Source organism: Xenopus laevis, chromosome 8S (assembly GCF_017654675.1).
Source record: "Xenopus laevis strain J_2021 chromosome 8S, Xenopus_laevis_v10.1, whole genome shotgun sequence".
Classification (NCBI taxonomy): domain Eukaryota; kingdom Metazoa; phylum Chordata; class Amphibia; order Anura; family Pipidae; genus Xenopus; species Xenopus laevis.
Window position 1 is genome coordinate 12,504,561 of NC_054386.1, and position 18,326 is coordinate 12,522,886.

Consider the following 18,326-nt stretch of genomic DNA (forward strand, 5'->3'; position numbering starts at 1 on the left):
GTCATGTGCTAATATACATCACTGAACAGCTACAGATTGAAGAGCTACACAGTATAACCTTATGATTGGACTCTCAGGAAGAAGCCCTAATTGGCTTTTCATTGGTCTGTTGCGCTTGCTACTGCTTACACTCAACGTCTGTTTTACTCTTCAGGCACAAATAGGGATAGATTTTTACTGTAACATTATTTGAAAGCTGAACAAAGCATCCTAAACTGCTAGTAAATCTAACAGCGACCGGGTGTGTGGACTTAGATGGACTGTATGTTCAGTGTGCCAGCAACACTTATGGCCCCAACAGTCTCAGGTTCTAATGCACTTCTTGTTATGCCCTCCATAATACAAGATAAGGTTAATTTAATTTAAGGGCAAAGCACACAATTGCACCCAGGTAAACTCTATTCACATCTATACATGCTATCTTATACAGTATATGTAGCAACAATGGTGGCTTCTGCTTTGTGAATAAAGGCATCAATCCCTGCCTTGCAGGGGCAGTATACATCTATATATATTTTTTCAACGTGAGCAAAATAAATAGAACTTAGACTGAAAGTATATTTCTTAGTTATTTCTATTATAGAACAATAAAAGAGTATTTTTTTTACCATTTACACTTACTATTAATTAGCAGTATTAACTAGAATTAGTTTAGCTAGCTATTATATGCCCTGTATGTACAACCTCCTCTCTTCACCCTTCGTTGTGACTGTTTTGGCTTAAAAATAGGCAGAATTATCTGTTCATTGGCAATCTATGCATCTACCTTGCAAGAACCAAATAAGAAGTAGCTTAAAGGGGAAGGAAACCTAGTCGGCGCAAACAAGTTTGTTGCCCACCCTCCGTCCTCCCCCCTGGCCTACCCGTCCCGCTGGGCAAATGCCCCTAACTTGTTACTTACCCTTCTGCGCAGGTCCAGTCCAGGGAGTTCACAGACGACATCTTCTTCCACGCGATCTTCTTCCTGCTGTGAACGGCGTTTTGGCGCATGCACAGTAGGATCATTTCGCCGGTACGGATCTACTGCGCATGCGCCAAAAGTCACGCGCATGCGCAGTAGATCGTACCGGCGAAATGATCCTACTGCGCATGCGCCGTTCAAAGCAGGAAGAAGATCGCATGGAAGAAGATGGCGTCTGTGAACTCCCTGGACTGGACCTGCGCAGAAGGGTAAGTAACAAGTTAGGGGCATTTGCCCAGCGGGACGGGTAGGCCAGGGGGGAGGAGGGAGGGTGAGCAACAAACGGGTGGGGGGTTTGCACCGACTAGGTTTCCTTCCCCTTTAAGGGCAGAGACACAAGCTGCAATTCGGGGAGATTAGTAGCCCGGCGACAAACCTCCTGTTCTTCGGGGCGACTAATCTCCTTGAACTGCCTCACGAGGAAACTTCGGCGACTTTGGAAAATGAAGCGCTCCAAGTGCCATCCCGCTGGCGATTTACTTTCGTTTTTTTAAGTTAAAGCATTTCCTTGTCCTTTAAGGTTCTGAATACAGGAAGCTTTTGTACTTTGAATAGTGGACTTAACTGGAATGCAAAGGAATCCTGATAAACAGATAAAGAGTTATTAAGTCCCAGGTTCCCCAAGATATACCTACCTATATGTTCTTTGGGTATTTATCTTTATGATTATTTAGGTGGTCGCAATCAGGGATTGGGACATACCTTCAATTAGAGACAAGGGCAAAGTAACAATAGTCCAACCACTAAACCTGATGCCACTCACAAGGCCCCTCTGCTTGAAGCTCTGTTGGTGTTGGACACCAATTTGTAATTGAGGTTATGGGGAGGCAAAGGGAGGCATGCAATTTAAGGAGGCGGTTAGCCCTGGGAAGGTTTATATAGGCATAGTGACTAAACCTGGAACAAGTCACTGTGCCTTTAAATGATTTGTATAACAGATCATATCATTGATGTGAAAAAGGAGACAGTTTGGGAAACAGCAGAAGAACATTACTACCGAGGACATGTCATTTTAGATGTAGTATCTGTCTGAATAGTTTTTTTTCCATGTAGTGTATACTTTTTAATTCTAAAAAAGTGCAATCTGTCACATAATTGAACAATTGCTAAAGCCTGCATATTTATATCAAAACAAAAATGGACTGTTAAACAGAAGAGCGGATACTATAGTTGCTCTTCCAAGTGTTGTCATAAATACCATACAAGCTGGCAGAACATCATACAACAGACGCACAAGTATAACAAACATTGGCAGAAACGTGGACACTTACCTGTTGTAGAGGTCCTTCGTTCCAGGGTCTCTTGACGTTGCTGTTGCTCCAATATTTGCCTAAATGATCAGACAACAGAGAATAAATACAGACTCTGCATGTGCCACTTTCTGGTCACACAAGTACATTGACTATAATGATATTTATTGTATATGGATGTATATGTTTGTTGTCATTGCATGCAGTTTTCTCTTTTACCAGAACCCTACACATAGGGGCAAATTCACAAAAAGGGTAAATTTTCGCTTGCAAAGGCTCCGCCACATTTCTTCGCCAGGTGCAAATTCGCTACCACTACACTTATTTACTAAAATGCGAAGTTACGTCTCAGCAACCGAATGCTGGTGAAGTTTCACTAGTGTTAACTCGTTAGTTAATTCGTCATAGCGAATTTTCGAAGTGTACTATCGAAACTTCGATAGTACACTTGCGCTTAGGTTATAAAAAAAATAGGTCGTATGGACGTCTTTATTAGATATTTTGGTGCAAATGCTTGAAGTGGCCACTTATTATTACAAATGTCCAAGGAAGCAAAATAAAGGCAAAAGAGATCCTCTAATGCCCTAGACATGAGCCCACCCAAAAACAAATGTGGCATGCCCCTCAAAAGGTTAAAAAAAGATTAAATGGATACTGTCATGGGAAATCATGTTTTTTTTCAAAACGCATCAGTTAATAGTGCTACTCCAGCAGAATTCTGCACTGATATCCATTTTTCAAAAGAGCAAACAGATTTTTTTATATTCAACTTTGAAATCTGATTTGGGGCTAGACATATTGTCAATTTCCCAGCTGCCCCCAGTCATGTGACTTGTGCTCTGATAAACTTCAATCACTCTTTACTGCTGTACTGCAAGTTGGAGTGATATCACCCCCCTCACTAGGTTCTAGGAGGTCCCCCATAGGTTAAAACAGCAATTCGGCAGGTTTTAGATGGCAAATGGTCAAAGTCGAATTTTTAAAGAGACAGTACATGATAAATTTCGATATTTGAATTATCGATTTTTTTTTCAAATTGAACTATATATAGTTTGAACTATTCCCTAGTCTAGGTACCCTAAAATAGCTCTAAATTCAAATTTTTTTTTTTAACTCGAAAATTTACCTTGACCTTTGCTAAATCTGCCCCTAAGTAGGAGAAATAACAGCCTGCCTGAAAGTAGTTCCATCCTCAAGTGCAGGCACAAGTCATGACTGGGGGCAGCTGGGAAACTGTCAATACGTCTATCCCCATGTCAGATTTCAAAATTGAATATAAAAAAATCTGTTTGCTCTTTTGAGAAATGGATTTCAGTGCATAATTCTGCTGGAGCAGCACTATTAACTCATGCGTTTTGGAAAAAACATGTTTTCCAATGATAGTACAAAAATTTGTAATAGTTACAACCCTGCATTAAAATATGAAAAACCGCCAGCGTTTTTTAACATTTTAATAACTTTCCAGCATTCAGGACATGATGTCACTGACATAAGATTGAGGAGGAAGTTAATAGGTGCAATCATTAGAATGCATGATAAAATGATGAGAATAGGATCTAAGGACTTTGCACTGGAATTTATTACCATTAGTCTTATTCTGTGATATTTGTCGTAATAACAGCAGCCTCACATTTGTTTTTTTTTTACTTATTGCTTTGACTAAATTCTGTCCTTTAGGTTTTACAAAACTAGAGCCTAGGAGAAATCTATTGACAATAGCTCTGCACAATGTTTGCTCCCCTTTCCATAATATTACTTCTTATTAGCAGTTAATCCATGTCTTTTAAGTCACTCAAATTAATACATGCAAAATTAGAAATATTATTCAAGCACAGAACAGATTTTTATTCCCTCAAGGCAAAATGTGCATTCAAAAACCTTTTATTTTTAACAGGAGTTGAAGGAGAAACCATTAATCTTTTATTCATCTGATTTGTGTGCAGTATTCAGTTGTAACCACTAGATGTCCTTCTTATCTTTAAATAAATATGGGAAATAGCTTTGCAGACAATAGGCCTCAATTACTATGCCAGGGGCACCATGCAAAGAACCCTATTCATACATTTTTACCCATATCTTGTGTCCTAAGGCTCAGCTCTTTGAGCTTAGTATGGAAGACAGTTGCAGGGATGTATATAGGTCTTGTGCTGCCCTAGGCACCGAAACTTAACCTGTCCCTTCTGTTCATCAACCCATGTTTCAGACAGTCCTGCTGTATTGTGCAAGTGCCAGTCACTGCTACCCAGTCAGGTAACTCGTCCTTCCTTTCAGCTCTACCACCAGCCTTAGACACAAGCATCTATCAGCTGGGGTTGCTTTCAAACCTTTTTCTGATCTGGGCAAATGAACTACAAGCATATAAGAGGAATTGATTAAGGCACATTTCCTAGCCCCCTGTTTTATTAGAAATGGTAATGGTGATCCTAACTATTTAACTTCAGTCATACCTTCAGGCTGGCAACTCCACGCATGGTTGCATTTCTAGGGAAAAATGTCTCCTGATCCTACCCGGCCATTTGTTTTTATAGGAGAAGGATTGCCACAACCAAAACATTGGTCTCTAAAAGGCTTAACCCTCCCTTGATTGTCTATGGCAGGGCATTTTGTAGCCACAAAAAGTAGCTGCTACAAGTAGCAGCTACATTTTGTGGCTACAAAATGCCCTGCCATAGACAATAATGAGAATTGCCTCTGCTAAAACTCACTGGGGCTCATTTATAAAAACTGGGCAAATTTGCACCTGGGCAGTAAACCATAGCAACCAATCAGTGATTAGCTTTCTTAAGCCAGCTGCAGGTTGAACAATGAAAGCAAGCATTTGATTGGTTGCTATGGGTTACTGCCCAGGTGCAAAATTGCCCAGTGTTTATAAATTAACCCCACTATTGTCTATTTTCTAGCTGTTACAAGTAGCTGCTACTAGTAGCTCTGTGTGTCTTCTTCCTTTAGGGTAAGGCCAGACGAGGAGGTTTTGTCGCCTGGCGACTTATCGCCACGTCTTTTGCGCGACTATCTCCCCAAACTGCCTCAGCGGTTTTTCCCCATAGGCTACAGTGCAAAATCGCCTGCGCTAATGCACACGCGGCGATGCGTTTTCAATAGCCGCCCAAAGTTGCCCCAAACTGCCTCCCCTTCCTTCCAGCCGGCTAGAATGAAAATCGCTGGCAGGATGGCACTCGGAGCAATTCGTTTTCCGAAGTCATCTCACGAGGAAACTTCGGGCGACTTTGGAAAACGAATTGCTCCGAGTGCCATCCTGCCGGCGATTTTCATTCTAGCCAGCGGGAAGGCAGGGGAGGCAGTTCGAGAAGATTAGTCGCCCCGAGGAAGGGGAGATTTGTCGCCGGGCGACTAATCTCCCTGAATTGCAGTGTGTGTCTCTGCCCTTATGGTGGTTGCAGACGGGGAGATTACTCGCCCAGCGACAAATCTCCTCTACTGCGGGTGACTAATCTACCTGAAATGCCTTCCCGCTGGCAAGAATACGAATCGCCGGCGGGATGGCATATGTATAGCTTGCAAAAAGAAAGACTTACACTCGCACACCCTGGCCGTCCAGACTTCAGCGACTCCCAGGTGCTCGATGCTAGAGGGAATGGGCAACCTCAGAAACAACGTAGGAACAAGACACACCGGCACAGCATGGGTGAGTTCAGCAGGTTAAACCTTGCTCGTTTATTGCGGATGCAACGTTTCGGGGCGTGACCCCATATGTATAGCTTGGCAATTCCGAAGTTGCCCGAATATTCCTCGTGAAGCAGCTTTGGATGACTTCAGAAAATGAAGTTCTACATATGCCAACGACTCATATTCTTGCCGGTGGGAAGGCATTTCATAAGATATTCTCCTTTGTACAGGCTAAAGCACCGGTGCTCATAGGGAAAAGTGCTACAATACTGCACCACTGGCCTTCAATCGTTAACCTGATTTAACCTTTAAGTAAAACAACACTTTAATTTTCCTATGTTGTGTTGCCACTAATAACACCCGGCACAGCATCAATCAAAGCAAAAACTGAAAAGCAGAATCTGTGCTTCAGCGCTATGGTACCTCTACACTGATGTATAGTTTTACGATCTAGGGCACTAAAAGGGCTAATAAATACTCACATATTATTACTAATAGTTTTACAACATGCTATAAGATACATTGCCACCCAGCCTGCAGTCTAATTATAGGCAAGTCAAGAATGCAAGGCCTCTCCTACTTACAGGTGCCACAGTCAGAGTAACAAACTGGGAAGTTGAACCGCTGCTTATTGAGATGGAATGTGATCGATGGGGATCCTTAAGTATTTTGCAGCTGCAGTTGCACAATTTCGCCTGTGCTATCTATTTTTTATTATTACCATTTTTATTATATCACTGTTCAAATTTGCCCATGGGCAGTTACCTATAGCAACCAATCAGTGATTAGCTTTTTAAAGGCAGCTGCAAGTAGAACAATGAATGCAGCAATCTGATTGGTTGCCATGGATTACAGCCCATGGGCAAATTTGCCCAGTGTTGATAAATGGCCCCCGGTGACTGCCAAATCCAAACCACGCGTTTTTTAAACATACGATTTAATTACAGCTGCAAAGTGGCTGTTTACATAATTCCTACAACATGTCCCAAATCTCCCAAATATGGTTTTATCATCTCCTGCATTGAGACCCCTAACCAGGGGAGCTAGGCCAACCCTTTGAGGGGTTGTTCACCTTTGGGTTAGCTTTTAGTATGATGTGGAGTGTGATATTCTGAGACAATTTGCGATTGGTTTTCATTTTTTATTATTTGGCGTTTTTGAGTTATTTATCTTTTTAATCGGCAGATCTCCAGTTTGCCGTTTCAGCAATCTGGTTGCTAGGGCCCAAATTACCCTAGTAACCATGCACTGATTCGAATAAGAGATTGGAATATGAATAGGAAAGAGGCTGAATAGAAAGGTGAATACTAAAAAGTAACAATAACAATAAATGTGTAGCCTTACAGAGCATTTGTTTTCAGATGGGGTCAGTGACCCCCCTTTTGAAAGCTATAAAGAGTCAGAAGAAGAAGGCAAATAATTAAAAAAACAATATAAAATAAATAATGAAGACCAGTTGAAAATTTGCTTAGAATTGGCCATTCTATAACATACTAAAAGTTAAATTAAAGGTGAACCACCCCTTTTAAGCAATGTAGCTTTTTCCTATTTACCTTTAGTAAACCTTTAAAGGCAGAAATAAACCAAACAGTGATGCGATACAATTTTGCTACCTAGGTGTCTCTCAGGAAGGAAGAGGTTAACCATATCCTCAGTAACAGTGTGGAGTTAACTGTCTGCACATATACTGCACTTGTATTTATGTACAGCAAGTTATTGCAGCTCCCAATCCTTTGACTGCCAGGGAGCTGTAGTTCCATAGCTCTGGAGGGCTGCAGGTTACTCACGCCTGCTCCACAACACTGGGGACCCATTTACTTAGCTGGAGTGAAGGAATAGAGGAAAAATAGTTCGAATTTCGAATGGTCGAATATGGCTACTTCAACCATCGAATGGGCTACTTCGACCTTTGACTACGACCTTCGAATCGAACGATTCGAACTAAAAATCGTTTGACTATTCGACCATTCGATAGTCGAAGTACTGTCTCTTTAAAAAATTCTTCGACCCCCTAGTTCGCCACCTAAAACCTACCGAGGCCAATGTTAGCCTATGGGGAAGGTCCCCATAGGCTTCCTAACAATTTTCTGATCAAAGGAATATCCTTCGATCGATGGATTAAAATCCTTCGAATCGTTCGATTCGAAGGATTTAATCGTTCGATTCGAAGGATTTAATCGTTCGATTCGAAGGATTTAATTGTTCGATCGAACGATTATTCCTTCGATCGTTCGTAGGAATAGCGGTAAATCCTTCGACTTTGATATTCGAAGTCGAAGGATTTCACTTCGATGGTCGAATATCGAGGGTTAATTAACCCTCGATATTCGACCCTAGGTAAATGTGCCCCTGGATGTTTTTTGTTTACCCTCCCTGTGCTCACTACCAAATGAAACCTACAATAATTCTATTGATGTAGATGAACAGTGAATAAGCCTTGACTAGACATGGATATCCTGATTATCCTGATTTTGGGAATATTAGGGCACGGTATTGGCCTTTCTGTGATATCATCTGGTAAAAGATCTATAAACACTGCATATCAGATACTATCCTGTTTACATACATAGGTGTTTAAATATGTGTTCATCAATGTAGATGTGTAACCATTTTACCAAAGTCAAGAGAACTAACAAGTAGTGATGGGCGAATAAATTCAGCAGACACAAATTTGTGAAATATTTTCGTGTTTTGCCACTGGCAAATACGTTTCTGAAACTGCTGTGAAAATTGGGCGGCGTCAAAAATTTTTGGACGCAAGTCGGATAAGTCGCTTGCGTCAAAACCGTCGCGTGTCAACATTGTTCGGACGCCCGTTGACTTTAACGCCAGCGTTAAAATTGATACGGGATTCAAAATTGATGTGTTTGTCAAGATTCACGTTTCGCTAATTTTTTACTATTTCGCAAATTTTTCGGCCAAACGGGACAAATTCGCCCATCACTGCTAACAAGGCAATGTCCAAACACTCCGTAACTCACTATAAATGCAGTTAATAAGCTCACCCCCTCCATTATACTTAGTGCTGTTTAGCAGGGGTGTTCAGTTTTCGGTTGCTGGATAGGGATGAGCGAATTTGACCTGTATAGTTTTGCCAAAAATTTGCCACCGGCGAAATGTCGCCGACGCCCATTAAAGTCTATGGGCGTCAAAAAAATGTTGTCGCGCTGCGAATTTTTTTTTTGACGTGCGTCTTTTTTTTTTTGTCACACAACGCCATACAAGTCTATGGCCGTCATTTCTGCGGCGAAACAAGGCGAAAAAATTCACCCATCCCTGTGCTGGAAGCTGTATTGTATTAAATCTGAGGACTTGCAAACTGGACCCTGCTTTGTGCATATTACAGAACATTGCCACAAAGGTTTTGTATACACATTGTACTCCAGCACAATAATTGCCTCCACCAACTACACCAGGGGCTTTCCAGCTAGTGCAATATACAAACCGCTATTTGATTGAGAATGGCAGAGACTACTGAAAAAAAAACCAACATATATAAATAAATCTTACCTTCTCTGTATTTCCATGTCATCTGAGGAGGGTCCATTCTGTATATTCTGAGCTTGGCGCTGGGCAGCAGGACCTGGAGGGAGATGGAGATTCATGAAGAACAGTACACAGTGGAGGAAACAGCTTTGTTTTAAGAAACATGAATCTCAAAATATAACACAAAAGATTGTTTAGTGTTGCGATTTAATAGGAGAACTTAGATGTAGAGGCAGATTTATCAAGGGTCGAATTGAATTTTCGAGTTTTCTTATGGCCAAAACTGTCAAATTCGACTAGGGAATTGTTCTAATGCATTGTTTTTTTTAGAATTTGAATTTGGAATTCGAGATTTATCATACACTAGCCCTTTAAGAACTCAAATTCAACTATTTACCACTAAAAACCTACAGAATTGCAGTTTTAGTCATGGGAGACGTCCTGGGATCAGTTTTGAGTTGTTTGCAGCCTTCCTGACATTCAAGTTTTTTTCAGAGAAATAACTCAAATTCAAGTTTTCATTTTTTTTAAATAAATTCCTGTCTATGGTATAATACCATTAATATGGAAACATTATACTTTATCTTATCTAGTTCTTTTGTATGTGAGCATATTATATTACCTGCATATTTGGGTTTATACAGGACTAATGGATGTTGTATGATTTATTCTCTATAGACAACTTAACACCTCCCACTGGATCATCTAGAGCAGTGATCCCCAACCAGTAGCTCGTCAGTAACATGTTACTCCCCAACCCTTTGGATGTTGCTCTCAGTGGCCTCAAAGCAGGTGCTTATTCTTTAATTCCAGGCTTGGAGGCAAGTTTTAATTACATAAAAACTAAGGGGGTTATTTACTAAACTCCGAATACCCAAAAATACCCGAAATCCAAAGATTTTTTTTGTTATAATAGGCTTTTAAATTTTTTTTTCCGGAATTTATTAAACCCAGGGTGGCTAAAAAGCCAGAATATAAAAACACGGCATCTCAAACCTGTCGAGGTTGCATAAAACTCAATGGGAACAGTCCCATTGATTTTTGGTTGTGTCGGGGGTTTCAGTCAATTTCACTATGTTTTCGGAGCTTTTCGGGTGAAAACTCGGAAAAATTCTGAGTTTTCGGGGAAAATTCACGAAAAAAATCGTGAAAATCTGAGCATTTCATACTGGGCGCCGAATGCTGGCGACTTTTCCCTAGCGGTACTTCGCTAATGCAAGTTTTTTAAAGCGAATATATGCTATCATTCATTTCTGCCTAGTGAAAATTCGCTAGAGATCTTGCGCTCAGGTTAATTTGCTTATGAAGAGAAATTTAAAGTTCTATTGACTTCTTTATGTTATATGTTGCAGCAAATACTTTACATTACACAGTTTATTACACAAGTCCAGGGAATCTAATAACGACAATAGAGTTGTGATAATGCCCTACACATGAGCCCACTGTATAGTTAATGTTCCATATGTTAGAAAATGTATGGGGGAACCCAGTTACAAAAAAAAAAAAGGACTTTTGCAGCCTATCACTCTGAAAAAAAGAAAAGTCGCCAGCGTTTTTTGAACTTTGATGCATTTTCGGGTCACAGAATATAATGTAGGTGATAGAAGATTGAGGAATATCTAATTGCTTTAATGCACTTCGCCTGGTCTGAGGTGGCTAAGGAACTCTGTGGAAAGAGATAACGTTCAGTAAAATCCGCATTTTAGTGAATTTGCAGAGTAACATCCGAAAAGTTGCCTGGTGATAGAATGCGAATGACCGTTAGCGATGGTCTGTTTCGCTAAAGAATTAGCGCCTGCACCTGTTTGGTGATGTCCCTGCGGGTGGCAACGCTGGCGAAAAGTCGCTAGCGTTAGCCACTTTGCTCTTTAGTAAATCTACCCCTAGGGCTCATTTAATTACATACTGTATATACTCGAGTATAAGCCGAGTTTTTCAGCATCCAAAATGTGCTGAAAAAAAAGTCTACCTCGTCTTATACAGCGGGCAGTAGCTGAGATTGCAGTCACTTTTAATCATTCCTATACCAACAGTTCACTTGGGGAGAGACTGCAATATCCCACAATGCCCTCTGTTGGTTATATGAAAGAATAACAGTGCGCCCTCTGTTGGTTATATGAAAGAATAACAGTGACTGCAATATCACACAGCGCCATCTGTTGGTTATATGAAAGAATAACAGTGACTGCAATATCACACAGTGCCCTCTGTTGGTTATATGAAATAATAACAGTGACTGCAATATCACACAGCGCCCTCTGTTGGTTATATGAAAGAATAACAGTGACTGCAATATCACACAGCGCCCTCTGTTGGTTATATGAAGGATTAACTGTGACTGCAATATCACACAGCACCCTCTGTTGGTTATACGAAAGATTAACAGTGATGGCAATATCACACAGCACCCTCTGCACATGGTAGTGGGACAGTGGGACAATGCAAACAGTAATCCGTTTGGCAATTCTCTGTCACCATCAACTTTGCAAAGAAGTCCGGTTGATCGCTGGGGGGGTCGCTTTGGCAGAATGTGCGCTGCTGGGAGACAGGGCTGTAGTTGTGTCTAAGCTTATACTCGAGTCAATAAGTTTTCCCAGTTTTCGTAGGTAAAATTAGGTACCTCGGCTTATACTCGGGTCGGCTTATACTCGAGTATATACGGTAGGTGTTAAATAGCACACGTGCAGGTGCACATGACAACCAGTAATTAATTGATATAAGGAACCTTATATTATAAGCTCCACTGAGGAATGCAATTTAATCTCTGTGATGGGTTACAAAATTTCTGATGCTGTCGGTAATTCCACCTACTGCAGTAAATCAGATGTAAAGGAGCTTTAAAAGAAGATTAACACTAACTATATTTCCTCTCTAATAAAGACATCCATATCCCACATAGCAACACTTTATAAAGTATGACATTTACTGAGCTACATCAAATGTTGCCAGACACAGTTATAGGCAGCTCAGCTTTCCCTTTGGGAAACTCATTGCCCTACAAGAAGTTGACTTTTTCACATTTGGATGGTAAGGCTACCGATATATAATTCAGTAGAGTTAGAGAACTGGGAAGAACAACAACACAGTTAATGACACACATACACCAGCTGGTAGAAAAATACAGAAGGTCTGTATCTCAATGGAACAGGAGATATTCTCCATCTGCTTGAGGCTTTTCTTGTGCAAACTGTATTCATAATGTTGCACTGGGGGAAGAAGCCTAAGGGGAATAATGGTATTTGTGTAACGCAGACGCACTTTCCAAGTGAAGACTGGCACAGAGCTAATGTTTCACTGGTATTCCACTGATGCATAGAATATTGTTAGCATTGTAGCTAATATTTAGAAACTGAAAGATGCTTTATATAAAATACAAGACAGTAAATAATTGAATAAAAGGCAATTATCAGATCACAATAAATGCCATTATTGTCTATAAAGCAGTAACACATTCAGCAGGGATGGAAACCAGTAGCTCTACAAATGTAACATTATTGTTCTCAATGCCTAATGACATCCTTTGGCTCTAGGTGGGATTCTGGGAGTTGTAGTTTACTAATGTCTGGCAACAGTGTCGGACTGGGATACCAGGGGCCCACCCAAAACTCTTAGACGAGGGGCCCACCCAAAAACCTTTAGACCAGGGGTCCACTCAAGTATTATTTTCTTCCTCTCCTGACTCAACCTATATTCTCCTAGTCTCTTTTCTTTACATAATATAACCTATTAGTCCATCTATTTAGCCTCTTTATTCTCATAGAAATAGGCAATGACCATGAAATAAGACAAATGTTTAGAAGCAGGAGGGCCCACCGGGAGTTTTCCTTGTATCCCGGTGGGCCAGTCCGACACTGTCTGGAAAGTAACAGGATAGATATCAATTATATACTGTATATACTACAGTATTATAATGAGTTTATAGTGTGGCTGCCTACCTGTCTACTAGTTCCTAGAAAGCAATACAGGTATGGGACCTGTTATCCAGAATGCTCGGGACCTGGGGTTTTCAGAATAATCCGTAATTTGGGTCTTCATGCCTTAAATCTACTAGAAATTAATTTAAACATTAAATAAAGCCAATAGGCTGGTTTTGCTTCCAATAAGGATTAATTATATCTTAGTTGGGATCAAGTACAAGCTACTGTTTTATTATTACAGAGAAAAAGGAAATCATTTTTAAAAAATTGGATTATTTGGATAAAATGGAGTCTAGTATTATGTAGAGAATGATATTCTAAGACAATTTGCAATTGGTTTTCATTTATTATGATGTTTGGTTTTTGAGTTATTCAGAAACTCTCCAGTTTGCAATTTTAGCTGTCCGGTTGCTAGAGTCCAAATTCCTCTAGCAACCATGGATTGATTTGAATAAGAGACTGAAATATGAACAGGGGAGGGTCCGAATAGAAAGATGAGTAATAAAAAGTAACAATAACAATACATTTGTAGCCTAAGGGCTCTTACTGATGAGCGGTTGAAGCTGCGCTCCCCTGCGTTCTGTTTTTCTGCGTTCAGTCGCAGGGGAGCACAGGAATAGACGCATTTAGCTCTTTTTCAATGGGGCTGTATTCACACAGGCGCGTGTAGGTGCCGAACGCAGGTTGAGACGCAACATGCTGCATTTTTCCTGCGTTTGGTGCCTACACGCGCCTGTTTGAGTACAGCCCCATTGAAAAAGAGCTAAATGCGTCTATTCCTGTGCTCCCCTGCGGCTGAACGCAGAAAAACGGAACGCAGGGGAGCGCAGCTTCAACCGCTCGTCAGTAAGAGCCCATACAGAGCATTTTTTTTTTTAGCTGGGATCAGTGACCCCCCAATTGAAATCTAGAAAGAGATAAGATACAGTATATTGGATCTAAGTCAATGAATATCTGACATCCAACTTCTGCCAGAAGAGAGAATGACGAGAAACAGATGCTGAGAGAGGAATAGCGAAGATAAACTTGATTATTATCAGAAACAATTCAGAATTTTTAATTGATTGTATTTAGAAAGTATCTTATTTCAGTATGATGAAGCTCATATTACATTTTCATTTTCACGATAGTTCCCCTTTAAAATATTAAAAGAAAGGTGGAACACCCTTTAACTGCTGGCATAGGAACCATCACTTTTATGCATATAGAAAATGAACTAAACACATTTATCATTAAACCCACAATCTTACTGTAGAATATTTCCCACAATTCAGACAATATATATAAACCTGCTGTATATATGGAATAGGAAGCAGTCAGAGCTGAACTTGTCAGAGCACTGACCTACTGCCATTATAGTGGAAATGTGCTCCCTTTATAGTGCTGACCGCGTCTATCAACTAGTGATGGGCGAATAAATTTGTGAATCTCCCACGAAAATTCGCCGGTGAAAATTTCCCGGCGTCAATTTCCGATTTTCAGGATTTTTTCATGAAAAGGTTCGAATTGCTTGATTTTTTAGTGAAAAGGTTAGATTGCTTGATTTTTAGTGAAAATGTTCGAATTGCTCGATTTTTTTTGTGAAAACTTTCTAATTCCTCTATTTTTTCGTAAAAACGTTCGAATTTCAAGTTTTTTTTCGGGGACACTGTAGAATTTCACCATTTTTTGGTGAACTTTCGGGTTTCGCGAATTTTACGCCGTTTTGTGAATTTTGCAGGAAATTCGTGACTTTTTCGGCGAAGCGAAACGGGAGAGATGCGCCCATCACTACTATCAATAAACATAGAGTCACACACACATAAACATATATATCTTTGAAATACAATGAACTGGAAAATCATTACAAATCATTTTTAAGAGTGACCAAAATCTATTTTGTCTATACAGCCCTCAATGGACACATTCACTAAAGGACGAATCGCCTAATGCTAGCGTTAATTCGCTAGCGTAGCGCATTTTCGTTAATTCGCCGATTCACTAGCGGACACTGGCGTAAATTCGCTAGCGTTACTTCGCACCCTTACGCCTGGCGAATTTGCGCAACGGACGTAACTACGCAAATTCACCGACTCACGCATTTTACTGAACGCTACCATTTACGCCAGACTTCCTTGGCCACCTCAGACCAGGCAAAGTAGATAGGGATTGCTTCAAAAAAAGTTAAAAAATTTTCTAAGTCCCAAAAAACACTGGGGTTTTTTTCTTTTTTTATGGGTGATAGGCTGAAAAAGATCGAAATTTTTTTTGGGGCTCCCCTCCTTCCCCCCTACATTTCCTAACTCATGGCACCTTAACTATACAGTGGGCACATGTGTAGGGCAAAATAAACATTTTATTTGCTGTTTTAAAGGTTTCCCAGGCTCGTGTAGTGATGCTACATATTCCTCCATTGTAACTTCAATTTTTTCAAATTAATCTTCGCTAGCGTAACTTCGCTTTGCTTGGCGAATTAACGCTAGCGCAACTTCACAACCTTACGCTTCCCCATAGCGCAACTTTCGGATTTTAGTGAATTTGCGTAGCGCTGGCGAAAATACGCCTGGCGAAGTGCCGCGAAGCGGACGCTGGCGCAACTACGAATCTTAGTGAATTTGCCCCATTATGCAGAGTGAGAAGAAGTGCTGGGATTCTCTGAGTAGCTGTCCCCAACTTTGCATTCTCACAGATATCAGAGACATAGCTGGCTTTGTTAGAATCGAAGTCCGTACTGTAATTAATTACACTGCCGATTTACTGCCGAAATTCAGGCACATTGTTCATATACACAATAAGCTAAAAGCCAATTTCATCTGTGCAAGTGACACACACTGTGGCCTGTTTGCTCTTATTAAAAATACGACTTGCTCTTGCTTGAAAGCATATATTAATTATATTGTAGAGGTAACAGTCCACAGTATAGAGTTTATAATGAGATGTACAGATAAAGTCTACAGGCTAAGTCTATACTGCAATTTCTTATTAAGTATTGTTTAGCCTAAAACCCTATGTAATCGTTTGCAATGTGGTATTTAACTTACCATACAGTTGGTTAGTAATGCTATTTATTTTCTTTCATTATCTCCCCCAGTGCATAAAATGTAAATAAAATGCATACCGTCCAGCTTGCAAGCAACAGGCATGATAAGCAAGAAATGTGGCAGGAAAGAGCAACCTTGCTCTCTGACAGACGAATGGTTAAGCAATATATATTGGAAAGCCGTCATCCATCATAGTATAACATAGTATAATTCCTCTGAGCAACTCTCAATATTCAGAATATTCATTCCCAGCCCTTACCTGCCCTCCTACAGGGCACCAGGTTACACAAAGTGTAATCAATCCCTAACTCCTCCACCTCCCTATAAATATTTCATTGTAGTCAGTTTGCCAACCCCAGGACGCTGGGGTTGTTTACTAAACTCCCTTAGAGCTGGCGCTCTAAGGGAGTTGTTTACTAAACTCCGAATGAACTCCAAAAAATTCGTGATTTTGTTTTATATAAAATCAGACTTTTTAAAAATCACAAATATTTAGGAATTTATTACACCCTGAGAGTGGAAAAGTTTGAATCTGAAAATCCGGCATCTCAGACCTGTTGAGGTTGCATATAAGTCAATGGGAAAAGTCCCAATTGTTTTTTGATGTGCGCTGGGTTTTGTGCAATACTCCAAAGTTTTCGGGTGAAAATTTTTAAAAAATAGTGAAATTCGTGAAAATCGGATGAAAAAATCGCGAAAATCTGATTTTTTTTACCGCAAAGCAAATTTTCGGGAAAATTTAATAATAAATAAGTGTAAAAAAACCCGAGCGGATTTGATCGGAGTTTGTAGCAGAAAATATTGAGATAAATTCGGACGTTGATAAATAACCCCGATAATGACCATCATTTTATAGATACAGTCATTTGTTTAAAGGGGTTGTTCACCTACAAATAACTAGTTGTTGTCAGATAGATCATCAGAAATAACTACTTTTTCCAATGACTTTCTATTTTCTATGTTTTTCTAATATTGAAGCGTAAAGTGTAATTTTCCAAAGCAGCTCTGGGAGAGGAGGGGGGTAAACTTTCTAAATGGATACATTTAGTTGATACATTTCTTATCTTTGTCCCTGCTGAGCAGAATCTCTGGGTTTCATTACAGGCAGCTGTTAGAATTGATACAATTGTTGCTGATACTCCAGAGATGCTGCTGAGAAATTTATCAACTAAGGGGGTTATTTAGTCCAAATGCTATATAAAATAATTCTTGCGATAGTTCTTCTTTAAATGTACTTTAAAGGGGACCCGTCACCCAAAAAAAATATTTAAAATTCTATTTCATCACATTAGTCAAGCAAAATGAACTTTAATTACACTATATAAAACAGCTGAATCTTGTTCCCTTCAGTCTGGGAATTCATAATTATAACAAGCAGGCAGGAGCCATTTTGTGGACACTGTTATTAAGGAAAGCCTTGCATCATCTCAGAATCTTGTTTGTGCACCAACATGGGGGACCCAATGTCTATCCCCATGCCTTGGCTACACAATAAAATGATAAAGAGAACGGGGGAATGTGTGGAGAGCAGTTATATCTAGGAAGTGCTGAATGGAAAGTGAAAGTAATTGTCTGCCCCGCCTCTATGCCCAGGGTATAGAGGAGGGACAGACAATATTTGATTGACAGCTGAAATTTTTAAATGGGCTTACAACAGCTATGAATGCTTTAATAAAAAATAGAAATTGGATTTCATGTTTAATTTGAAAAGGACTTTTATTATACAGATTTTTGTGTCTGGGTGACAGGTCCACTTTAAGGGGATTATTTACTAAACTCCAAATGCCAAAAAAACGCTAAAATTTGTTGTTTTTTTAGTATAAAATCTGAATTTTTAGTGGAAAAAAAACATGAATTTTTTGGGATTTATTATACCCTGAGGATGGAAAAGTCAGAATCATAAAATCATAAAATGTTCATTTTTGCAATAGTTCCTCTTTAAATTTACTTTGAGGGGGCTATTTTCTAAACTCCGAATGCAAAAAACCCCAAAAAAATTGTGGGTTTTTTTTGGTATAAAATCAGAATTTTTAGTGAAAAAAACCCCATATTTTTCAGTATTTAT

General features: G+C 39.8%; 1 protein-coding gene across 6 annotated transcripts in view; it reads right to left on the reverse strand.

Moving 5' to 3' along the window:
- Nucleotides 1-18,326, reverse strand: part of evl.S (Enah/Vasp-like S homeolog) — a 93,390-nt gene that overhangs the window by 16,700 nt on the left and 58,364 nt on the right. For all 6 annotated transcript variants that reach the window (XM_018232167.2, XM_041574351.1, XM_041574350.1 and 3 more), the window contains 2 exon segments: nucleotides 9,349-9,421; nucleotides 2,233-2,291 (listed from right to left, as the gene is read on the reverse strand). In XM_018232167.2, coding sequence (XP_018087656.1) covers nucleotides 2,233-2,291; nucleotides 9,349-9,421 — 132 coding nt within the window.